This window comes from Bidens hawaiensis, unplaced genomic scaffold, assembly GCF_021521415.1.
Source record: "Bidens hawaiensis isolate Kalapana, Puna unplaced genomic scaffold, B.hawaiensis_p1.1 tig00037131_1, whole genome shotgun sequence".
NCBI lineage: Eukaryota > Viridiplantae > Streptophyta > Magnoliopsida > Asterales > Asteraceae > Bidens > Bidens hawaiensis.
Window position 1 is genome coordinate 117,713 of NW_027496465.1, and position 24,909 is coordinate 142,621.

Below are 24,909 nucleotides of genomic sequence, written 5' to 3' on the forward strand. Positions count from 1 at the left end.
GTCAATCCATATGGAGAATACTTATTATATGTAGTAACAATTTAGTTGGAATAAACCTATAATTTTAATGTCATATATTGAAATGACTTAAAAGATAAGGACCATATATGAAAATTGGTTGAAAAAAGGTGATGAGGGCTATGGTATTGACAAGTGACAAAAGTGGTAGGCTTTTATTAGAAGAGATAGATTGTTCGTATCTTTGTTTTCATCGATAACAGCCGCTTAATATCGATAATATAGTATGTGGTTAATCAAACTTCAGAGAAAAAAGAAGTCAAAACATACCCAAAAGAAATTATAACCGAACATAAGAGAATTCGAATTTTAACGTATTATGCAAACCAAGCGGGTGAATAATCGAATACATGTTCTAGTTGCATTAAATTCTTTGTTACACCAATTACAAAGCTATAAATCTCAGCATTGTCTTATAAGTTATTGAAATGGAAATTTATTAGGCAGTAAAAGGCCAATGCTTATGGCACTCACTAATTTAGTACAAACAAACCTGGTACAATGGTTGGTTTTCAACCGTCGCATGGTGTTATTTATGAACTTAATAGATCAAAAATATCGGAAATTTGGTTTGTGTATAAATCTGGCTGGATATGATTTGAGGGGTCTTGAAGTTTCGATTCGCTTGTCACACCTGCAACCATCATCAGCATATTAATATTTGTGACTATTGAATATCTAAAGCTAAATAGAAAATAAAAATGTATGATTAAACGGATAAATATGTGTATATAATTTACTTAGCTACCTGATAGAACAAGTAGAGTTTTGCAACCAGCATTCAGTCCAAATAAAATATCGGTATCTAATCTGTCACCAACCATGCACATTTTGGCTGTGGGTATCTTGTATCTGCAAAGTCAAGATTCGAGTCAACTTACATATTTGTGTCAAAAACAACCCGCACAGCCAAAAAATCATGAAACCCGAACATGGCATGCTTAACTAACTTATCTAAATGTGTCAAACGGTTTGTTGGGTAGTGATCAAGTTGCAAACGTGTTAATCAGATAATAAATGTGTTAAACATATCGTAAACGGGTTAGCAGGTCGACCTGTTTAAGTGAAAAGGTTGGCGGGAGTACGGGACAGTGAAACAGGTGAACCCGAACACAACCTGTTTATTAAATTGGTTAATATTGGAGTTGAATACATACTGTTTCTGTAAAAACTCCATCAAAAATGTTGAAGGTTTTCCAACTACAATCGGCTCTTTCTGTGTTGACCCGCAGATTGCAGCAACCATACATCCAGCACCTGGAGAATAATAATTATGGAAATAAAATATTAGTTTTCTAGTATTATGTCTTATATTGTTATATGAATGCAGTTGCCAAGCTGGCGCTTACCTGGCCATTCTTGCAAATCAGTCATGTTGCCAGTGGCATCACGGTTTGTAGCAATGAAAATGCACCCTGGGTTCTCACGAATGCAAAGAGTTCCGTACCTGCACGTTACATAACGTTTTTGAAACATTTTAGTTTCTAACTGAAATATTTGAAATAAACTATCAAAGAACTATTAAATGAGGTATGATCTTACTGTAGTTTGTAATAATTTATCTGCGGGTCAATTCCAACCACAACCGCTCCAACCTGGCATTATAAATCAAAAAGTTAGCATTGATAAAAAATAAAAGAAAAATGTTAATATTAAGTTGTTACATTACACTCTTATCATGCTCGAATAGAGTATTTGCTTTAAACTGCACCGTCTTTTTACCATCTTCCTGCAGATCCATATACCTATATTAGTTTCAAAATATTCAACACAAACACAAGCGCACACACACAAATAGGGGTGTATCTTTTAAGGCCAATAGTATGTTGAGAACCGCATAAGAGGTGATATTTCGCTTTAAAGAAAAAGTTAAAATTGAAAAACATATGTTTAGTTATCTCTCCCCGTTCTTTCTTTGATTTTATCTTATCTCCTGAATTCTATAAAAAAGTACATTAAAATGTGCACATATGCATATAAATGTGCATATATGGATTTAGATAAAAGACCAATATTATACTTCTTGAAAATATTGAAATGTACATGCATTCTAGTCATTTAATAATAAATGGTACAAGATTTAATGTGGTTCTCACACTTAATGAACACTATATATCTCAAATTTTATATACGCGAGAATTCAAGCCATAACACTAATTTTTTTTTGCGAAAATATGCAAAACAAAACGAATCACTCAGTTTTTCAATTTTAAACTATTTTAAAAATAAGAAATTGGTTGGCATGCAATACTCTCCTGAAATATTAAAAAAAACAAATTTTGTATATATATAATATAGAACCTACACATTTGTATTTAGGGAAAAAGATTTAAAAACTCTCAAATTGTATATAGAAAAACAAAGGAAATGCTTACAGGACCACCGAGCCCGGTAAAACCAGCAAGTTTTAGTTCTTCTAATATACCCTCTCCACCGATCACATACACCTATATCGAACACACTTTAGTCAAAACATCATAAACAAAGATATGAATTGTAATATAAAATTTTCTGTATATCGAGTTATTGACCTTCTTTTCAGGAGGAAATTCATTGACTTTCAAGTACATTGCAGCAGCAAATGATGAAGAAAATATCTCCTCCTGCAACCACTTATACTTTTAATATTGTGTATATATAGCATAGTTCATCTTTATGAAAGCATGTAATTGAAAGAAACAAACCTCGGTAACTTGGATTCCAAGGGACTGGAATTTGTGAGCATTCTGTTTTCTGGACTTTGATGAATTGTTGGTCACGAAAACCAGCTTTTTCCCCTGTAATAACCAACCATTTCTAATTTTCAGTGAAATTCAAAACCATAATGCGTGTAACTCGCTTTAAGCACTAGTAAACAATGTCACGCACGTAACCGGCATTAAACACACGTAATAACCTCTGTGCGTGTAACCAACAGCAGAATGTGCGTAACCGATTACTAGTGTGGTGCACTAGGTTAAGCGCGTACCTGGGCCGGGCTACACGTGTTTCCCGGCCTCGTCACGCATAACCACACCGAAATGCTCGTAACCAGCATTAAACGTGTAACCGACACCAGTTCCTGGTGCAGAGCGCTGGGTTAAGCGCATACGCCATACCGGGGCTGGGTTGCATGCGTTACTTGGTTCCCTATGCTCGTTTCCTGGGCCCGGTATGCGTAACCACATAACCTACGCCACATGCGTAACCGGTTCTGAATACAAGAATTTAAATTAAGAAAAAAAAACCATTTTGTAAACCAACCCGTTTTGACCCGACCCCTTTCGACCCGAACCAAAATAACCCATTTCTAAATCGACCCGGTCCCCGTTTTAACCGGAACTGGCCCGGACCGACCCGACTCATTTGCCAGTCCTAATTTCAATGAAATTGAAAACCCTGATTTAAAAATTATCCCTAAATACATTGATTTTACCTTGGACCTAAGGAACTCCAATGTTTGTGGAACTCCATCGATTAGTGTATCCCCCTTCCAGATTACACCTAATCATCATCATAATAATAATAATAATAATATTTGAATTCACGTAATATAATGTACTATGATCTAACTTTATGAATCAAAAGGATTGAATACAGTAGATTCAATTTGAAATGATGAAATGAAAACCAACCATCGCAATCGAAGAGGAAGCAATCAACTGAATCTAAGAGACTTTGAACGTTGCTGACAGATAGACGTTGGCAAGCAGCTGCTGTTGATTTCTCGTCGCCCATGATTCTTGATCGACAAAGAAAGAATAAGAATAATAATAATATTATTATGGAGAAAAAAATGGAAAGAAAGAGTGCGTTATTTCACAAACGAATACCAATATGAATATTCCATCACCACCACTAGCTTAAACTTTAATCCAATGGTATCAGTACCGAAAATACATGTACCGAAATTCGTGAAAAATAGGTACATGTGCCAGTAGTACGGTAAGGGTATTGAAGGCAAAATTTTGGTAAAACATCGGTTTCGTACAGATCCATATCCGAAACCTCAAAAAGTCAATACTGAATTGGTACCCGGTAGTTTAAACCTTCTTAACAACAACGATCGTACTTAGTGCATGTTTAGTGTGTTTGTTGTTGGGTTGAATTAGTAAACTTGAGCATGACTCGTATATTTTGTTTTTAACAAGGATATTAGTTAAGCACTGAAAAAATTAAAATGATGTAAATCAAACATGATCCGCTTAACTTATTTATGTTAACGAGTTAAACGGATTGTCTAGTTGTAAATTGGTTTATAGGTTGTAGACGTGCTCTGCGTAGGGCTGTAAGCGAACCAAATGTTCAGCGAACAGTTCGTGAATCGTTCGGTAGAATGCTCGTTTATGTTCGTTCGTTTATTAAATGAAAAAACATGAACAAGAAATGCCGTTCGTTTAGTTAAACAAACGGACATGAATAGAGCCCATGTTCGTGAACTTTCGTTCATGTTCGTTTGTATATGTTGTTTATGAAAGTGTTTTGTACATTTATTTATTTTATTTAAACATTTTATATTATTTAATTTATTGCCCATAACATAAAATAGGAAATCATATTCTCACATTATCATGCATTGTTCCCATTTTATTTCTCATTAATCACATTGATGAATGCATCTATCTCAATTTCTAGGACCAGCTGATTTTATTTGTGTTTGTGGGCATTTCATTTCCTTAATGAACAAACACGAACATAAAAATCTTGTTCGGTAAGTGTTCGCGAACACATTATTTAATCTCTTACCAAACAAACATGAACAAGGTCTTGTTCGTTTGCAGCCTAGCTTAGGGGCTATAAACATATGTTGAAGGGTTGTAATAAACAAGGCCTTTTCGTGTTTGACCAGTTCGTTTGCAGCCTAGTTTGTTTGGAATTACTTAAGTTTTTCTTCACAATTCATCAACCTAGCTATTTAAATACCAGTTTCATCAAATTAAATGCTGTAGCTCTAAACATTGTACAAGTTTATTATACTTTTTTGTTAGTTAGAAAATGAATATACGAGTTTCTCTCCCTCGAATCACCCATGGCCATCTCTCTCCATTTCCTCTCCAAAAACCACCACCATGGAAACGGCCGGCCATCAACAGTCGTCGGAAAGCAAGTGGAGAGAAGACAGATTGTTGTTGATACTTATGAGAGAGAAACTTTATAAAAGAAAAATGAGAGAAATTAAAAAGCGAGGAATTGAAATTTGCAATAAAATATGTAAAAATGTGAGAGCTAGACTTCTAGTGCAATCTAAATCCAATCCACCTAGACATTCAATGAATGATATAGGTTGGAAATTTGGAATGGTGGTGGTGGCTTCCATTGCTTTTCTGACTTTGACTTTTTTGTCATGGAAAATTAAGGCCAATATGCTTAATTGATGGAAATGGAATTTACAAGTTACCCATCATGTTTGATTTTTAAATAAATGTATGTTGTATCATTATTTTTATTTATCCATTTATTAGCTTTTGAACCCGTGTATTACACATGATTTGTCAAATGCTGATATTTAGGTATTTAATCATACGTAATTCACGGATTTTCTTTTGAATCTATAGGGTAGTTTTAATATTATCACACACTTTAAATGTTACATATTTAAATTATACATTTTCTTAATATTGAAATAATGTTTCAGTATGACATAAAATCAATTATTGATACCTAAATATATTCAAGATGTTTTATATGATCAATAAGAATGTAAATTAAATAGTGTTTCACAAATTGTAAGATTATAAATATTTTATTTATTCAACGAAATTTGATATACACACGTAACTAAATATCTATTATACGATAATGGTTAGTAAATCATTATTTAACTAATTTAATAATTCACTGTTTGATTTTAAACTTATTATATATATTCAATGGTTTATGGTTTATATGTTTTTTTAAAAATTATGATAAAATTTTATATATCTAGTAGTAAAATTAGATTTAATGGGTTAGTAAAAGTTATTATGATTTAAATTACATTAAATACATTTTTTCATATGGGTTACAACTGATGTGTCATATCAATTAAATACATAACCCATGGATAGCTTGGATTAAGGAGAATAAAGATTAGAAAAGATTGAATGTGGTTAGGACACGTCATCATTATTATTTTTGTTTATTAGTATATGTAGATTTTTTCATACGGGTTACAACTAATGTGTCATATCAATTACATACATAACCCATGGATAGCTTGGATTAAGGAGAATGAAGATTAGAAAAGATCGAATGTGGTTAGGACACGTCATCGCTATTATTTTTATTTATTAGTATAGTTAGATAGGTAGATTGTTATGACTAGTAATATTAGTTAGTGCGTTTATTCGTTTTTTACTCCATGTTGTTTAGAAGTCTTTTGTTGAACATTCTTTTTATGGCTGCATACACTTGATTTTGAAGTTGCAAGTCTCTTTAAAAGCAATATGTCTATCTTTTGGGATAAATATACAGTTTGCTTACATCACATCATCCCTAGATCCCGCTAATAGTCTTGCCATTGGCTGGATATTATTGTGTATGATTGATTGATTAATATAGGATTTACATATTGTTTAATATTATTATAGTAAAACCGAATGACTTTTTAGCTTTATTTCAATTTGACTAGAATGTTTGAAGTTATCTTCACTTGTTTCTTAATCAATGCCGTTGTAGTCTTTATTTAGTAAAGACAAACTATAGTTGAATAACGTATTGGTTGCCTTAACATGACAATGACTAGTTCACTTGGTACGTTGCTAAATTTCTATTCAGTGATGGCTTTCTTTTGCCTACATGAGACAGAATTAAGACTTAGTTTATTGGAAAACATAAGCGTGCATTATATTTAACACGTCTTTTGCCTAACAGCATGAAAATTAACACAATTTTATTCCTTTTAATTTTGATACATTTAAGTCATTTGCCACCAAAGTTGCTATATTTCTGAAAAGAGTTTAGCACGTTGTGTATAGGGTCTTATCGAAACCAAAGAACTATAACTTTGTTTTTAGTAAGATTTGCTTTTTCCATTCAAGAGAGGACGGCACATCTTATTGTCTACTTGCCTGTTTCTCTCTTGTAATTGGATAATTTTGTAAAGTGTTAATGAAATGTGATAAGATAATGTTATCATTGACCTTTATAAGTAGGAAAACTCTAAATATAATCTAACCACTATCAAAAACATTATAAAGAGAAGGATGATGATTTGAGAAACACATAAATGACCACTTTAACTGAAAATATAACTTAACCATCTATTTGACTGTATTTTATCAAAAGCATAACTATTTGAATGCTTACGATGTTTGTATACTTCTCCATTGTTAACACAAAAACCTAGGTCTCGTGATTGGAGGCCAACATTAAGAGGATCCGTCTGTGGTCATGCAACTTTGTCGAGAAGTCTCTAACAAAATTTAAATTTCAAGAACACCTGATATCATTTGATTAGTTTCGTCTTAGACCCATAACTTTACCTATTATTATTAAAAAAAACTAGTTTGGTTGGCTAGCTACATCAATGACTATGCAAATTTTGCCATACAAAAGCATAAGCTTTTTAACAAAAAGATCCTAAAAACATGAATAAACCATAATATAACATATTTATTGAATAAGTTATATAATCAAATCCTTTCAATAATGTGCATGGTCTTTATTATAAAGGTGAAGAGTTTGTAAGATGTAGATGCGTAGTATAGATGATTTATGGAAATATTTAAAAGTATGTTAGTGTGTTGTTAAAAGTAGCAAGTTAGATAACTGAAGAGATATGGTCCCAAATCCAAACACAATACCTTCAAAACATGGAAAACATCAAAAAAGAGAAACACCCACAGTACCCCCCCCCCACCCCCCAACACACCTTGGGGCCAATAGGTGAGGTACACTCGGGATCACCGTTGGTACCAAATTTGTGCAAGCATTAACACTAAAAAAGTAACACCACCTATACAGTAGGTGTGTGTGGAACCACTATAACAATCATGCAAATGACACAACAATATTGAACAATGAGCCCCACGCAAAATGACGTCAACAATCTCACTATAGAGAAGAGACAAACCAGATATTCTCATGACACGTGGCCTAATAATCATTATATACCTCCAACTATACATAAACGACTCCACCAAATGGTAAAGGATTCCGATCTCACTTTCTCGACTCTCTCTTTATACATACAACTTACCATAATGATTCATGCCATATGATTGTTACAGGACACTCCTCTTACTGTAACAAGGCTTACAACGTTAGTTTTACGGATCACAACATATTCATACATGGATTCAAGATTCTCAATTTACATATTCATACATGGATTCAAGATTCTCAATTTACCACACTTTGTGAAAATACCCGTTTAACTCCACTCAAACCCGTGTTTCTTAATAATTAAATTATTTAAATAGTTTTAAGGATGATTTACATATATATTACTCGAATAGTCGAATAGATCAACTTTCCAAACTTGGTTAACTATAAATGGAAAGTAGAAACCAAGATACGTTACGGGTTTCCAAAAAGTCAAACATTGACGTGCAATTGTAACTAGATTGCACAAACAAAAAATAATTTAATAATTTATTCTTTCATATTATAAAAGATGCTATATGCATACTCATCCATTGTATAAATTTACCTACGATATGCATACTTTATATCATCATGTTGTACTAAATGTAAAAACCGAGTTTCATAATCAAAATCAAACCCAAATAAAACCAACGGTTTGATTTTATACTTTTATAAAAGTTAAATTTTCGGTACGGTCTTGATTTTACATGTAAATTAAAACTAAAACCGAATGAAGTTTTCAAAATCTAAGTTTCGGTTTTTAGTTCGATACCACCAATGGAATTTTCAAAACCTAAGTTTCACAAACATATATGGCCATGTATGAGTATGAGTTATTGAACTTTGTATATTGGTACACAAGCCTATAACAAAGTAATAAGGTTTGATCTATTTTTGGAGACAATTTTATATATACACTTGTAAATATAGAAAATATTATACATATCCATGAAAAACTAAAAAACCGTATATTTTCTACAAAATTGTTAAAAATATCAAATATATTCAATCAATTAAAAACAATTTAATAAATAAACTGTATTTGTCAAAAACTTTTAAATTTATATATAGCAATCTATAATTTCAATATATTTTATTTACCCATATTTAGCTTAAGCTATTTTAACCAGTTTTAACTTACATTTTTTTTTGCCAATAAACAACAGTTCTCTTAAATTATTAGATTGCTAATCGTTCAATTATAATGTGACTATACCTGTTTCAGTTATCTTATTCAAGCATACAAATTCGATTGTTCGATCATATGCCCTCGAGAGAACAAAAGAAAAGAAACAACGATTCAGTTATCTTAATTATCATCACCGACGGATAAAATCCACATAAACAGAAATTAGATTTTAAACAAATACAATGAAAAACGAAAAAAAAGGTCATTAACTAAAAGTTCATTAAAGTTAAGTATATGATATATTCATTTTCGTTGAACATATATGAAATTTTCAGCTTTGTAAAGGTGTATATATGAAACGGGGAAATTTAACGTACAAATTATAAAACGTGTTAACCAAGTAGTGTAAATGTATATACAAGTTGTGTAACTATATAATTACGTCATAGTGTAATTAACTATGCTGTAATTACACGTATATATAATTAGTTAATTACACTAGCTGACTCGCATAATTAGCAAGTCTAATTTAATTTGTATTTGATTCTAACCTTTTACAAAACTAATCCATTATTTATTTTGATTTGTTAACGTGGGATGTTTTAATACTTTCTTTATATAAATTATAATAATATTATTATTAATATTCTTAGAAATTAATAAATAAAAAGTCTTTTTCCCGTCGTCTGCTACACAAATTCAACGATCTTGTTCCTCTTCGATCATAAGCCCCCAAATCAATAATAATAACAACAAATTCCTGTTGATTTTGCTTCTATTTCTCAATATTTTCTCAATAATCATTCCATCAATTCAAAAGCTTCAACCTTTATTATTATTAATATTATTATTCAAACCCACCACAATGCAACCCACTTTCTTGATCCAAACCAATTAAAGTTTGAAACTTTAACAACAACAATAACACCCAATCAATTACCCATGAAGCTTTTAGTCCGTGTGATCGAAGCAAGAAACATGCCACCCATGGATCCAAACGGGCCAAGTGATCCATACGTGAAATTGAAATTAGGGCATCAAAGGTTCAAGACTAAAGTGGTGAAGAAGAGTTTGAACCCATCTTGGTGTGAGGAGTTTAGCTTCAAAGTTGAGGATTTGAAAGAGCAGCTTGTGGTGTCTGTGTTTGATGAGGATAAGTTCTTTAGTGATGATTTTGTTGGGAGTGTTAAGGTTCCTGTCTCTAGTGTCTTTGACGCTGTTGGCAAGTCTTTAGGGACTGTTTGGTACCCTTTGGAGCCAAAGAAGAAGTCCAAGATTAAAGATTGTGGTATATCTCAAATACCCTTTTGCTTCTTGCTTTTGCTTTTTGCTTTTTTTTTTTTTTTTTTGTGGTTTAATAGTTTTGCTGTAAGTGGGATTATACTGGGTACGTTTGCTTGTTTGGATACGGGACTTTATAATTAGTTTAAGAAAAAGGGTGTCTGGGATGGTGTTTGGATTTGCTTTTTAGTTTGTAGAGTTGTAAGAATGAGATAATAGGTTGTTTGAGCATCAAACATGTTATGATTATTTGAGAAGCTAAAGCATAAAGTGACGAAAACGACATTTTTATTGTAAATATGGAGACACTAGATGTTATGAAATTTGGTTAATACTGAGGTAATTAGCTCTGATATAAGTGGGATTATACTGGGTACATTTAAGAAAATGGAGTGTTTGGATTTGCTTTTTAGTGTTGGAAGAATGAGATAATAGGTTGTTTGAGCGTTACACAAGTTATGATTATTTGAGAAGTTAAAGCATAAAGTGATGAAAAAGACTCTTTTTTTTGGTAAAGAAGGGGACGATACGTGTTATAAAAGTTGGTTAATGGACAGGTAATTGGGTGGGGTAACTTTATATTTTGACAGTAAGCTTTTGACGATGACATTTATTATAAATTGTGTATGCTGTTTTAGGGGTACCTGTGTTTTGTTACCTCTGTGTGCTGCCCTGTAAGGCACTAAAATGATAAACATTCATATATAGGTTGTTTGGACACGGTTTTGAAAGTGATTATTGAACTTTGCATAATCAAATACTTAGGTTTAACTAAATGGGTACCCACTCATTTCACGTGTCACAACAGGGTAGTTTCTTGCCAATGTAGAAGTGTTTAAAGTTCGGTTAAACGAAGAGGTAATTAGGAGATTAACTTTAAATTTTGATAATCAGCTTTTGATGATGTCACATGATTTAAACTGTGTTTCCTGCTTTAGGGGATTCGTGTGTATGTTGCCTCTATGTGCTGCTCTGTAAGGTACAAAAAAGAAACAGTCATATATGGGTTGTTTGGATACGCGTTTGAAAGTGATTATCTGGCTTTGCATAATCAATTACTTAAGTTTAACAAAGTGGGTATTTTGACCCCTAAACAGTCAGCTAGTCAGGACATTCTGTTTATCCAAACATTAAAGTCTGATTACTATAACACGGGTCAGTTTCAAAACACGCTTTTAACCCGAGATTGCGTTTATTACCAGGTGAAATCCTTCTCACAATATGCTTTACACAAAATAACTCGCAATTAGATGCGCAACCGCAACATGAAAACGGAACAATGTCACCCGCAAGATCATCCACTTCCACAAGTTCACGAATGTCATCCCCGTTAAGATCAGAAGAGTTGGCCGCTCCAGTCAAAGAAGAAAAGTCAAACAAAGAAAAACTTTCAGGTCTAATTTCACAAATATTCAACAGAAACAACGAATTATTACCACCAGCATCAAACAAAATAACTGAGCTTCCAGAGGTGCCCGAAACCGACGAATCTGAGCTGCCCGAAGACAAAACCGAAGATCAATCATCATCATCTTCAAGCTTTGAAGAACTCATTAAAAAATTGGAAGAAAAAGATGATGGTGGTGAAATGCCCGTTAATTTACCGGGCGGGATCATGTTGGATCAAATGTATGCAATTTCACCAAGGGAGTTAAACACGTTTATATTTTCATCTGAATCAAATTATCTGAAACAACTAGCGGAAGTTCAAGGAAGTACGGATCTCCAAGTGGGTCCGTGGACCGGAAACCGGGAGTTTGAAACGAACGTTTACGTACGTTAAAGCACCGTCTCGGTTGATCAAAGCTATAAAAGCGATTGAAGATCAGACGTATTTAAAAGCAGACGGTAAACGCTTCTCGGTTTTAGCGAGCGTGAACACGCCTGAAGCTCCGTATGCAAGTAATTACCGGGTCGAGGTTCAAACAAACATATCACCAGGGCCCGAGCTTCCGTCGGGTGAAGAGTGTTCACATTTGGTGGTTTCGTGGCGAATGAACTTTTTACACAATACAATGATGAAGGGAATGATTGAAGGTGGGGCCCGCCAAGGGGTAAAGGAGAGTTTTGAACAAGTGGCTAGGTTGTTATCGGAAAAGTTAAAACTGGTCGATGTGAAAAATGTTGGGTCGGAGAAAGAACAAGCGTTGGCTTCGTTACAAGTGGAAAAGCAGTCGGACTGGAAGCTTGCGGTTCAGTACTTTGCTAATTTTACGGTCGTTTCGACCGTTTTGATGGGGTTTTATCTGCTTGTGCATATATTTTTATCTAAGCCGAGTACAATTCAAGGGCTTGAGTTCGGTGGGTTGGATTTACCGGACTCGATTGGTGAAGTTGTTGTGTGTGGGGTGTTGGTTTTGCAAGGTGAACGGGTTATGCATTTGATATCGAGGTTCATGCAAGCGAGAGGGCAAAAAGGTATGCAAAGTGTTTATAAGATAACTTTTTTGTGTCATGTGTAAGCGAGCCGAGCTGAGCGGAGTTTGAATAGGCTCGAGCTTGTCTCGCTTGAGCTTTGTTTCCGAAGGTCAAGCTCAGCTCGTGAATAGTTTTTAAAGCTCGGGGTTCAGCTCTTTTATTAATTATTAAGTAATTATTTATTTTATGTATATAATTTAATTATAATTTTATACATATTTTTTAGTTACAATTTCTGTATGTACCAAAGTATATTATTCAGTTATTTTATAATAATTTTAGGCATAATAACTATAATTATGTAAATATATTAACCACAACTCATATATTTTCATTTGCCTAACAAAATTTTATATATTTTTTTAACACTCATTAAAGAATCACATAGGATAGGAACACCTAATAAGAGTAGTTGAGTGACTTTGGTACTTTTTTATTTGTTGGATGACTTTTAACTTTCTCTTTAATAATAACTGTAGGTGGTGATCATGGAATAAAAGCAACAGGTGATGGATGGTTGCTAACAGTTGCATTGGTTGAAGGATGCAATATACCAACGGTTGAATCAAACGTTTTGTCTGACCCGTATGTGGTTTTTACTTGCAATGGGAAAACAAGAACTAGCTCAATTAAATTCCAAAAAGCTGATCCTCGATGGAACGGTGAGAAACACATTTATTTTGATAATAGTAATAATAATAATAATAATCTTTTATACAAATATATTGTATTGTTAATTGCAGAAATATTTGAGTTTGATGCAATGGATGACCCGCCCTCTACACTGGATGTTGAAGTTTTTGATTTTGATGGACCGTTTGATGAAGCGGTATCACTGGGACATACACAAATTAACTTTGTAAGAAGTAATATAACCGAGTTAGGTGACGTGTGGGTCCCGCTTCAAGGGCAGTTAGCCCAAGCTTGTCAATCTAAATTGCATTTGAGGATATTCTTGAATAATACGCGGGGTAGCAATATAATTAAAGAATATTTGACCAAGATGGAAAAGGAGGTTGGAAAGAAGGTAACAAACTAACAAAATCTTTGGTTTGTATTAAATTCATACACACACACACATACATTATATATATGAGCCCGAGCTCTCTTATGTTAAATGAGTTGAGCTCGATCATAGGCGAGTTCAGGCTTGTCTTACACCCCCTAGTTCTTGTTTGTTTAATATGCTTACTTCTCCTTTTTTATTTATATTTGATTCTAGATAAAAGTACGCTCGCCTCAAACAAATTCGGCTTTTCAAAAGTTATTTAAGCTTCCACCCGAGGAATTTCTGATAAATGATTTCACTTGTCATTTAAAGCGCAAAATGCCCCTTCAGGTGAGAAATGATTTGCTTCCTTTTATTCTTTTTTGTTTTTTTTTCCAGAAAATGAATGAAATGGAAACTAAATGTTTGAACGGTATGCAGGGGCGTTTGTTTTTATCAGCAAGAATAATAGGGTTTCATGGGGACTTGTTTGGCCACAAAACAAACTTTTACTTTTTATGGGAAGATATAGAAGATGTTCAAGTGGTCCCACCAACTTTGTCATCAATGGGTAGTCCTGTTGTGGTTATAACATTACATCCGGGCCGAGGTTTGGATGCAAAACATGGTGCTAAAACTCAAGATGCAGAATGCCGGCTAAAGTTCCATTTTCAGTCGTTTGTCTCTTTTAGTGTTGCACACAGGTAACTAATTTTGTTACAAATCTTTGATCCTTATTAGGCCCGTCAATGAACCGAACGTTCAGTGAACAGCTTGTAAATTGTTCAGCAGGAAGTTTGTTTATTAAATTTGGACCTAAATGCCACAGAGCGCCTTCTGCATTATGAAACCAGGTTTTTAATATGTTGTAGACTAAAAAATTGTAATTTGTTTAAAACAGCACAGGACAATTATGGCCCTATGGAGAGCTAGAGCCTTAAGCCCGGAACAAAAGGCCGAAATAGCCGAAGAAGAATCAGATGATAAAAACCAACAGATTCTTGAAGATGAATCATCATCAATCAAAAGTGACGATGATTCCGAAAACCGAAGCCTCCAAAGTGAAGAAAGTGGATCCTTTTTAGGACTTGAAGATGTCAGCATGTCGGTTGTGTACTCCTCGGTTCTTTCAGTTCCAGTAAGTCCCAATATTATTATTGTTAGTAGTTTAGTATTAATATTCATTTTGCTGACATGGGTTATTTTTCTTTTTTATTTTTTTTGGAATTTAGTCGAATTTTGTGATGGAGTTATTTAGTGGGAGTGAGTTGGAGCGAAGAGCAATGGACCGGGCCCACTGTGTTAACTATTCAACGAGCCCGTGGGAGTTTGAAAAGACGGATGTTTATCAGAGACAAACTTATTATAAGTTTGACATTAGTGTTTCTCGGTATGGAGGAGAGGTTACTTCAAGTCAACAAAAGTCACGTCTGACTGATAGAAACGGCTGGCTGGTAGAGGAAGTAACGACTCTCCATGGGGTCCCGCTTGGAGACTATTTCACGGTATGTATGTATATATAATGCGTTTAACAATTAGGATTAATAATTTAATACCGTAAAAAACTAATGTAGTTGATTATTTTTACAAAAAAAGTCCTCCGACTTGTAAAAGATACACGAAATAGTCACTAAACTAATTGTTGTATATTAAAATCCGTTTTTAATAACAAAGTATACCGGTTTTTTATGATGTTAAAATTGTTATGAAAAGTGTGAATAATTAATTTTAACATAATTATTGCAGCTTCATACAAAGTACCAAATAGAGGATATAGGGTCAAGATCAACAGGATGTAAAGTGGTGGTGCATTTTGGGATTGCATGGTTAAAAAGCACCAAACATAAGAAAAAGATTACCAAAAACATACACGCGAATCTGCAAGACCGTATGACCATCATGTTCAGTACAATCGAGAAGGAATACGTATCGGGAAAGCAATAGATTCAGACTTTATTCTATAGTGAAAGAGCATTGTAACACCAGTTGTAATGTCGGGTATCCGTTTACGTGGGCTCTCGGTGACGATTCATGAAAGCAAAGACGGGTCAAAAGCGGGATTAAGTGGAAGCTCAGGGTTCATTTTGTAATTTGATAATTTGTTATTGTACAGTTTGATGATTGTAATAATGGTTTTGGAATGATAGATATAGTTGTGTGATAGTGTAGGAAATAGTCTAGACTTGTATGATTCATGTAGACATTTGCCACTTTTGTATACTCTTTATTTTAAACAAATATATTTATATTTTTAAACAAAGTAGTGTTATATGCTCTAGACCTAATTCGAGAAATCATGTATGTAATTCAACAAATTTGTGTTGGAAGTTTCATGCTTATTTTAGAACCTTTATTACATTGACATGTTATGTGATTAAATATTATATCTTGCTGACTCTTTCGTACTCCTTTCCCTGTACCCTTCCCGAGCTAAGATTTTCTTGACTCAAGTAATCATAAAACGCCCCACATGTAATCGCTCATTGTGTCGACCACCAAAAGCATCAAGGACCCCATTAGTTGCGACTCGGCATTCTAATAACCCTTGATCTCATCCCAACTGACAACCTTATACTCTTACCTTATGCACTACATACACTTGAACTAATTGATTTTATATATTGTAGTTAGTGAGACTCCCAACAACTTAAGACTTTTGTTATTGTATCAATTGTCTAACAAAAGGCTATTTTTTTAATGGCAAACGAATAAATCCCGGTTATCCAGGGTAACCCAATGGTAAAGGATGACTCCATAAGCCTGCGATCATAGATCGTGTTAAGTAGCCAAGTCCACCATCTCCTGTTATGGGAAATACCCGTCCCCCAAAGACCTATTGAGACCTTGCGACCTCAATCCAAATTTTTTACTTTCTTTAATGTCAATTGAGCTAAAAAAAACAAAAGACTATAATAACATATTTTAATAGGACATAAATAAAATGTATATAAATTTTTTTAAAAGTAAAATACCAAAGTTAGAATAATAATAATAATAATAATTTCTTAAATAGTGTGACTCTCTCTTTTTTGTTAAGACGGAGAATCAGATACAAGGTAGAGACTGATCACCACCTTAAACCCTAATAATCTTCCGTGGAAAATGGCAGATAAAGGAGGAGGAGGAGGCAAAGGCGGAAAATCTGCTCTAAAATCTCCAGGTAACTAAAACCCACCCTGATTCAATTCTCAAACTTGCTTATTTATTTATGTTCTGAATTTACATTTAGGGCTTTAATTTGATGTGTTACTAATTCATATGTAGCTTCTAAAGGGAAAGATGATAACTCGGCTAAATCCAAAGGAAGGAAAGTTCAATTCGATTCTGAAGGTTTCATTTTTTTACTTCAATTCTTATTATTATACTTTCTAGGGTTTTCAGTGCTTTGGTTTGGCTCATGATTTGACTTAAAAACTGAACCATGAATAATTGGAAAAATTCAGTTTTGGCTGGTTTTGGTTTACCAAAAATGGTTACTAACTGTTTGGCTCACGATTTGACCTAAAAACTCATAAACTGGACCGTGAATAATCGAAAAAATTCAGTTTTTTTCATAATGTTTTTGCTATGTGTATATGATAATGGTGTTCATGGTTCGGTTTTAATTTTCAAACGGTTTGGTTTTGGTTTACCAAAAATCGTTACTAAATGTTTGACCTAAAACTGTTAAAGCTGGACCGAATAACCCAAAAAGTTTACACTTTTCATAATATTTTTGTTATGTGTATGATGATGTTGTTTCATGGTTTGGTTTTAGTTTTTAACAGTTTGGTGTTGGTTTACCGAAAATTGTTACTAACTGTTTGGCTCATGGTTTGAGCTAAAAACTGCCAAAACTGGACCGTGAGTAATCGAAAAAATTCTCAGTTTTTTTGTAATATTTTTGCTATGTGTATGATAATGGTTTTACGTTATAGATATGTTTGATGAGAAGTTTGAGACTAATGGAAATGGAAAATCAAATGGGAAAGATGGTGGTAAAGGTATGACTATATTTTAATTTCATTTTTCTTTTTTCTTTAAATTTATGTTGCTTATATTTAGTGTATGCTTGTTTATATAACTCAAGGCAAAGGCGGAAAGGGAGGATCTTCAAAGAAAGAACCTCCTGCACTTTTACTCAAGGTTGAAGAAGGTTAGTATTGTTTTACTTATTATTAATATTTTTTATGTATTATTCTTTAAAAACTGATAAAATTATTATTATGCAGAGCTTCCTGAAAATGCCACATGTGTGATGGACTGTGAAGCTGCTCAAATCTTGCAAGGAATCCAAGACCACATGGTTCTATTGTCCAAGGATCCGACAATAAAAATCCCAAGGTGCGTCCAATGGGTCGGGTCAAAATTGGTAATCAAAACGATACATTGCTGAACTTGCATTCTTTTTTCCAGTTCATTTGACAGGGCTTTACAGTATGCTAACACAGGCAACTTCTACACCAACCCGCAGGCTGTTAGACAAGTACTAGAGTATCCTTTATAGAGTTATATGCATTATAACTTTTCAATTTTAGTCGTTTTGTTTTTTTATTTTTTTAACTCATTTTGTCTTTTATCTGTGTAATCGTTGCTGATTTTTAACTTAAATCTAGATCTCTCAAAAAACATGATGTTTCTGATGGCGAGGTATTAATCTAAACCTCTATGACAAAAACTTTAAAACATTAATTTGTAAATTTAAAATTTTATATCGTTTCAGATATGTGTCATTGCAAATACCGGAACTGAATCTACTAAACAAGCGTTTGCCTTCATGCCATCGTTAAAGGTACGATATATACGATACATACATCTTTATATACGTTTTCTTTTACTTGCTTCACAAGTTATCCTATCTTCCAGGCCAAGAAAAGCAATGTAAAGGAACCGTTGACTGCTGCATTGACCGAGCTGAAGAAACTGAAAACCGTTACCGAAAGCACTATAGTGCTTGATGATTAAATGAACATGTATGATGCATTCTACTTTTAACCTAAATATCTTGTTGACTAGGTAAACACTGACGTGGCTTTTATTATGTACCCGTTGTTTTGACTTTTGACAACAGTTAATGTTTCGGGTTGGGCTCTGTTCTATGAAAATCGGGCTGGGTCGTGATCGATCTAACCCAAGCCCATTTATGGTCACTAGTACCAACCGGGCTCTTAGCATTCGCCACCTCATCCATAGGAATATACGCGTAGTTCCCGTTTATCGGGCCCGTTACAAACCCCGTGTAGCCTGCCATAATCCCGTGTATAGCGGCATGGGCCAATAATGTACAATACAAGTTATCAGTAGCATTAGCTGTAACCGCACGTATCATATAAGTCGGATCGATATACTTAATTGTAAACAACTCGCCTTTATGATCCCGGTCCCACCATTTCTTTAACTCGGTGTTTAACCATGACCCGACATCTAAAAAAACTGGGTTCCCTGAATCATCTGTTTTTTGGGTTTGCGAATCGGGCCTAGGGATAATATCTTGGCCCGCTCCTTCGGCTACCACGATAACTGCGTGCCCGTTTTCTTTTAAACGACCGTCGATAAACTCAAACAGACCGCCTTTGCCTTCGAGGTAGAAGTTGTTTTCTGGTATTAAACAGCAATCTACATCACAACTGCTTAGGGTTGCATCAAGGGTGATGTGGCCCGAGTTGCGGCCCATGAGCTTGACCAGGCCTATACCGTTGGGTGCACTCTCGACTTCTACATGGGCTGCACTTATTGCTTGTTGGGCCATCTCCACGGCTGTTTGGAACCCGAATGATCGGTCGATGATTCCCACGTCGTTGTCGACTGTTTTGGGGATACCTGTAACCGCAACGTTTAGTTTGCGGCGGTGGATTTCGTTGAATATCTTTACCGCCCCTCGAAGCGTGCCGTCTCCTCCGATTATGTAAACCTGTTTCAAATTGAGGCGGGTTATCATTGGTTTTATACAAGTATGTTATGATATCTGCAATTTACAGGTGTTCAAGAACCGTTGAAATGTGATCGAACTGTCCAAACCGAAGTCAATTGGCCGGTTTAAATAGAAAATATAATTATTTTTTATCTTTTTTGTAAGCATTGAAGAATCAAAATGACCAACCTGATTATATCCGCGCCTTTCAATAGCATCAACGATCTTTTGAAGATCAAACCCGCCTCTAGACGTTTCAAGCACGGTCCCACCTCTTTTATGCCAATTATGAACCAGTTTCGGGTCAAGCCGCATCGGCTCACCCGAATAAAACCCACGATACCCCGCCTTGATCCCGAAGATCTCCCGAACACCATACAACTCCCATAACCCAACCACCAATTCCCTAATAACCGTGTTCAAACCGGGACAAAGCCCCCCACACGTGACAATGGCAGCCCGCACTTGTTTGGGATCAAACAAGATCTCCTTGCGGGGGCCGGCATTGTGGTATGCCAAATGCGGTGTCGATGATGGGAAGTTACCCGAAAAGTCAAAAACAGTCTGACGGAGGATGATATCGGAGTGCGATATAAAGAACCCGTCTCGGTACGAGTGGTGGTAAAACGTGTTGTGTTGTAATGGGTTGGTTCGGGTTTGGAGGGCCGGGAGGTAGTCGGTGAGGCAGGGGAGTCGTTTTAGTTTGACGTTGATGGGGGAGATTGTGAGGGTTTCTAGCTGATCTTGGATGTTGTCGGTGTTCATGGTGGTTTATTCCGGTGGCCGGAGAGAATTAAGTTAGTTTGACATAAACATTTGCCATGAATTATGTTAATTTGGTGGTTAAGGGAATGTGAGGGAGGTTGATATAATGATCCAACACTTGGCCAAAGGACAACAGTTGTAGGAGTGCATAAAACCAACCATATTTTGCTCTATATTTAACATGAATGTCATATTTCTTATTATGTTTCATTATAAATATTATTAAACATAAAATTATAGTTTTTTTTTCTGAGTATTGCGTTCACATTGTTTTATTATTTGGGGTTCCATTTTCTGTTAAAAGGAATGAGGCTACATTCAGTTAAACCATTCAAGTTCTCATTCCCAGCTCGTCACTTCCTGTTCTTAGAGCACCCACATCGCTCTACCCCGAGGTCCGTCTGAGGTTGCAAAGGAGTGTGGGACCATGGGTCACTCCCATTCTCATACACATATAGATATATCTATCTATAATATGTATAAACAAAAACATAAAAATCCTACGTGTCGTGATGCGATCGCTCTCCCTATTTTTGGAGTCACCAGATTTGCTTGATTTTTAAATGGAGGCTTCTCATGCATTTGACCCGAATTTATGGGTACGAGTCTTAATAAACCCAGATATTCCTTAAACGGGTTATAACATCTCATTAAATTAAAAATTATTCTCATCAAATTATTGATGTAAAAATCCTATAAAATAGGATATACTAAAAATTAATATCTTATTTATTTTAAAAAAGATATATATATTATTTAAATTAAAAAACCAATTTGATAATAAAAAAAATAAACGGGTCTTGGGTCTCATCAAACCATAATTATATTATTAACTTTCATAAATATTATTTATAATTAAAAAACCAATTTTATAGTAAAACAAATAAACGAGTCTTAGGTCTCATTAAAACCATATAGCTTTTAAACCGGGTTATAACATCTCATTTATTTGTCAAACAATTTATCATCAAACCATAAGTATATTATTAACTTTCATACAATAAAAAAATATAAATGCAAAAAACAAATAAATATTAGAACAAATAATATAAAATAACCCCGTAATACGGGTTATAAAAACTAGTAATATATATTCATACAATAAAAAAATATAAATGCAAAAAACAAATAAATATTAGAACAAATAATATAAAATAACCCCGTAATACGGGGGGATAAAAACTAGTTATATATATAACCTTTTAGTTTGGTTTGTGAAGGTTTGTTGTAGTGAAAAGAGGGGTGAGGGTTGGTGGTTTGTGAGAAGTTTGAAATATAAGGTGGAGCTGATGTAACAGTTTGTAGAGGGTTCTTGTTGTGGGTGCTTTTAGTTACCTTGTTTTATGCACTTCCACCCTTGTGTGTTGGCTCTAGATTAACAAGTAAATGAAACCATATCCAACTAGAATATGTTAAGAGTTGTGATTTGTGAACAAGAGCAACTCAATCTATTTTGGGTTTAGATGACATTTGTACTTCCAAGTTCTGTATATTATCATCTCATGCTGGTAAATAACAACGAATTTAACCGCAACGAAAAAAGATCATTTATCCATGTAAAAAGATCTCTATGAAATTAAGTTGGTATAAAACTCTTCGTTTTTTTGGATAATGATAAAACTAATTTGCACCAAAACTAGATAACCCTTGTTAGAGAATTGGAATTATAAAGCTAAATCATATTCCATAAATAGAAAACCAAAATAAATCCAAAATAATTACAATGTTCAGCATATAAATCCTAATAAACTCACCTTATAAATACTAAAATAATTACAATGTTCAGCATATAAATCCTAATAAGATACTTGAAAACAGAAGTCAAAACTAAAAGAATCAATGAACAAGCAACATATGGTTTAGGCCACATAAACCACAATGGGGCTTTTCACATGGTACTGCTTGCCATTAGACCACACTAGTTCCCCGAAAACATAATCACTAATCACACTTGCGCCTTCAGCTTTCATGGTCAACTCAAACTTCTGTTCTTCACCCTTCTTCCCAAATGCAAGAGTGCTTGGCTTCACATCCACTGATATCCCAACAGGGCTCTCAACGTTAACGGTATAGACGCCGGGTGGGCCCACATTCGTCAATCTTCTCGTGACAGTAACAGTACCGTTAAGTTTATGGACGGTTATGGAAGGGTAGTTGAAGTCTAAGATGCTGTTGTTTTCAGGACATTGGTACGGTTGATCAGAAAACTTCTGAATCATGGTTTTGTTATATCCTCTAGTGCATAGGAAGTCAAGATAATCATTTGCGGTCAAGTCATAAACAAGTCCAGGATTCATTGCGCGATTTGGATCAAGATGTCCAGCACCACGGCTAAATGGGCTTGCCACAGTTTTCGTTTCGTCCAGCATTGGGCTCCCTGTGTTGTCTTTTGTATTTGCTGTACAAATACACGAGATGTTAAGCAGTTATTAAACTAACATATTAGCAACAATGAATCAGTTAAGTTTACCAGTGGTCATGATGGCGGATTTGATGGCTGCAGGGCTCCAGTCAGGGTGGACACTTTTGAGGAGACCAACAACTCCAGAAACATGTGGGCAAGCCATTGAAGTGCCTGATTCTAAGTTATATGGAGATACTGGTTCTGGTTCTTCGGAGAACGCTGCAATGATATTCACTCCAGGCGCGGTAATATCAGGCTGTTGATTTTCATAAAGTTAAGTTTATTAATTTTCAGCTAATGACATGAAATCCAAAATATTTGAAAGAACAAAAACCTTAAGAATCTCTGGTGTGATTGTATTCGGGCCTCTGGACGAGAACCCGGCCATAAATGGAGCAGGCTTTGTGTTTATAGCATCTTTGGGAGGGGTTAAGTTTCCCAATGGTTCACTACATCAATATAATTTATAATGTCAGAAATAGAGACACAAGTTATAAAAAATTTAGAGGTGGCAAAATGGTAGTTACTTGGTAGAGTTGAGGTAGGCGTAGATACGAAGTCCATCCGCATATTTGACGTGTGTTGCTGGGAGCACATGAGGATCAGCGTTTATGCTATCGCCATTGGCTTTATCATTGCAAAGAATCATGCCAGCAGCACCAGCACGTGCGGCTTCTCTGCCCTTTTCGACCCTACCATTTACTCCCCTTAAGCACACCAATATCTTTCCTTGAACCTTTTCCGGGTCAAGTGCACCTGGAGCACAAAGCGTTCTACACATATATGAACACGATCAGTATTAATATACAAAACTGCCAGAAACTAAGAAAACGTTTCAAGAAAATAATAACTTACGCGTTCATCATCGTTGCATTTTCAGCTTTAGCATTTGCAGAATTAATTAGAGGATAAAATCCAGATTGTGGCAAGGGTTTGGACATGCTCAATCCCTGTTATTATAAATAGTTAAATACACAACAAAGAAAAACAAGATGTTAATATATTGCACACTGTGGATGTTTGTACCTTTAAGTTAAGTCCACTAGCAAGATGAACAAAGGATTGAAACTCGCGGTCAATCGTGCTAGCCCCGACGGTTATAACCCAAGGAGCCACATTGGTGACTGATCCAGGTGTGGGTCCACTATTCCCTGCAGAAAACACAACAGTGATACCTTTCTTGACAGCATGGAATGAGGCAATGGCTAGACCATCATCCATGTAATCAGTAGGGGTTCCACCAAGAGAAACCGATATCACATCAACGCCATCTTGAATGGCTGATTCAAACCCTTTTACTACATCTGCATCATCGCATTCACCTCCATTACGGGTTCGTGGCCAGCACACCTTGTAAGCCGCCACTCGCACTCGTGGTGAACCGCCTCTAGCGATTCCAGTTCCTATTCCATTAACACTGACTCCTGGAACAAAGTTACCACCAGCAGTAGATAATGTATGGCTACCATGCCCTTCATGATCACGCGCATTGTTCATCGAAGGATCCAACTTTGCAAATGAAGCTTGATAACCTTTGTTATAGTACTTGGCACCAATTAATTTACTGCCAACATCATCAATCAATCAATAAATAAAAAATGTAGTAATATTGATATATTTTAACAGACAAGAACAAAGAAGTAATATGCATGCTTACTTATTACAAGAAACTAAGGTTTCATTCTCACATCCACCCTTCCACCTAGGTGGAATGGGACCATAACCAATGTCATTGAAGCTTTTCGATTCGGGCCAAACACCTTAAACGCGAAGAAGTTATAAAATAAAAAACTAGAAAATTAAAATATAATTACACTAAAAAATTATCATTAGTAGAGCACAAAACATGTTACCAGTGTCAAGATTGGCAATGATGATGTTCTCACCAAATCTTGCTTTTGTCAACAAAGAGGACGGACCGCTGAGACCATTCTTTTGAAGATTCAAGAAATCCCAAGACCGGGTTGTGT

The 24,909-nt window shown here is 34.9% G+C and overlaps 4 protein-coding genes and 1 pseudogene across 5 annotated transcripts; 2 read left to right on the forward strand and 3 right to left on the reverse strand.

Moving 5' to 3' along the window:
• Window positions 1-313: 313 nt before the first annotated feature.
• On the reverse strand, window positions 314-3,826 carry LOC143588982 (phosphoglycolate phosphatase 2-like). The gene is made up of 11 exons (XM_077069854.1): window positions 3,633-3,826; window positions 3,434-3,501; window positions 2,703-2,795; window positions 2,550-2,621; window positions 2,394-2,465; window positions 1,688-1,747; window positions 1,561-1,613; window positions 1,368-1,465; window positions 1,176-1,275; window positions 767-870; window positions 314-652 (listed from the first exon to the last, which is right to left on the reverse strand). Exons 1-11 carry the CDS (start codon window positions 3,733-3,735, stop codon window positions 552-554), a joined length of 924 nt encoding a protein of 307 aa, XP_076925969.1. The 5' UTR covers window positions 3,736-3,826; the 3' UTR covers window positions 314-551.
• A 6,035-nt stretch (window positions 3,827-9,861) lies between these two features.
• On the forward strand, window positions 9,862-16,178 carry LOC143588981 (C2 and GRAM domain-containing protein At1g03370-like; annotated as a pseudogene). Its single transcript, XR_013145196.1, has 9 exons — window positions 9,862-10,481; window positions 11,677-12,892; window positions 13,372-13,554; window positions 13,636-13,919; window positions 14,115-14,231; window positions 14,322-14,584; window positions 14,787-15,018; window positions 15,113-15,385; window positions 15,627-16,178. The product of XR_013145196.1 is annotated as a C2 and GRAM domain-containing protein At1g03370-like (transcript).
• A 732-nt stretch (window positions 16,179-16,910) lies between these two features.
• LOC143588986 (DNA-directed RNA polymerases IV and V subunit 4-like) lies at window positions 16,911-18,968 on the forward strand. Its single transcript, XM_077069858.1, has 9 exons — window positions 16,911-17,040; window positions 17,145-17,210; window positions 17,798-17,863; window positions 17,950-18,015; window positions 18,092-18,203; window positions 18,276-18,353; window positions 18,476-18,509; window positions 18,583-18,651; window positions 18,726-18,968. Exons 1-9 carry the CDS (start codon window positions 16,983-16,985, stop codon window positions 18,822-18,824), a joined length of 648 nt encoding a protein of 215 aa, XP_076925973.1. The 5' UTR covers window positions 16,911-16,982; the 3' UTR covers window positions 18,825-18,968.
• Window positions 18,931-20,707, reverse strand: LOC143588987 (ATP-dependent 6-phosphofructokinase 2-like). Its single transcript, XM_077069859.1, has 2 exons — window positions 19,960-20,707; window positions 18,931-19,770 (listed from the first exon to the last, which is right to left on the reverse strand). Exons 1-2 carry the CDS (start codon window positions 20,533-20,535, stop codon window positions 18,931-18,933), a joined length of 1,416 nt encoding a protein of 471 aa, XP_076925974.1. The 5' UTR covers window positions 20,536-20,707.
• A 1,631-nt stretch (window positions 20,708-22,338) lies between these two features.
• Window positions 22,339-24,520, reverse strand: LOC143588990 (subtilisin-like protease SBT5.4; the record flags this gene model as incomplete). Its single annotated transcript, XM_077069860.1, has 6 exons — window positions 22,339-22,933; window positions 23,006-23,195; window positions 23,274-23,388; window positions 23,467-23,712; window positions 23,795-23,889; window positions 23,966-24,520. Coding segments are annotated over 6 exons (1,740 nt in total), but the record flags the coding sequence as incomplete, so codon positions are not given.
• Between the last annotated feature and the right edge of the window lie 389 nt (window positions 24,521-24,909).

Coding starts and splice junctions, on each gene's coding strand:
- LOC143588982 (XM_077069854.1), bottom strand. CDS start 3,735: ATGGGCGACGAGAAATCAACAGCAGCTGCTTGCCAACGTCTATCTGTC. Junction 3,502..3,632: donor CTTCCTCTTCGATTGCGATG/GTTGGTTTTCAT, acceptor GATGATGATTAG/GTGTAATCTGGAAGGGGGAT. Junction 1,748..2,393: donor TTACCGGGCTCGGTGGTCCT/GTAAGCATTTCC, acceptor ATGGATCTGCAG/GAAGATGGTAAAAAGACGGT.
- LOC143588986 (XM_077069858.1), top strand. CDS start 16,983: ATGGCAGATAAAGGAGGAGGAGGAGGCAAAGGCGGAAAATCTGCTCTA. Junction 17,041..17,144: donor ATCTGCTCTAAAATCTCCAG/GTAACTAAAACC, acceptor ATTCATATGTAG/CTTCTAAAGGGAAAGATGAT. Junction 18,510..18,582: donor ATGATGTTTCTGATGGCGAG/GTATTAATCTAA, acceptor ATATCGTTTCAG/ATATGTGTCATTGCAAATAC.
- LOC143588987 (XM_077069859.1), bottom strand. CDS start 20,535: ATGAACACCGACAACATCCAAGATCAGCTAGAAACCCTCACAATCTCC. Junction 19,771..19,959: donor AAAGGCGCGGATATAATCAG/GTTGGTCATTTT, acceptor AATTTGAAACAG/GTTTACATAATCGGAGGAGA.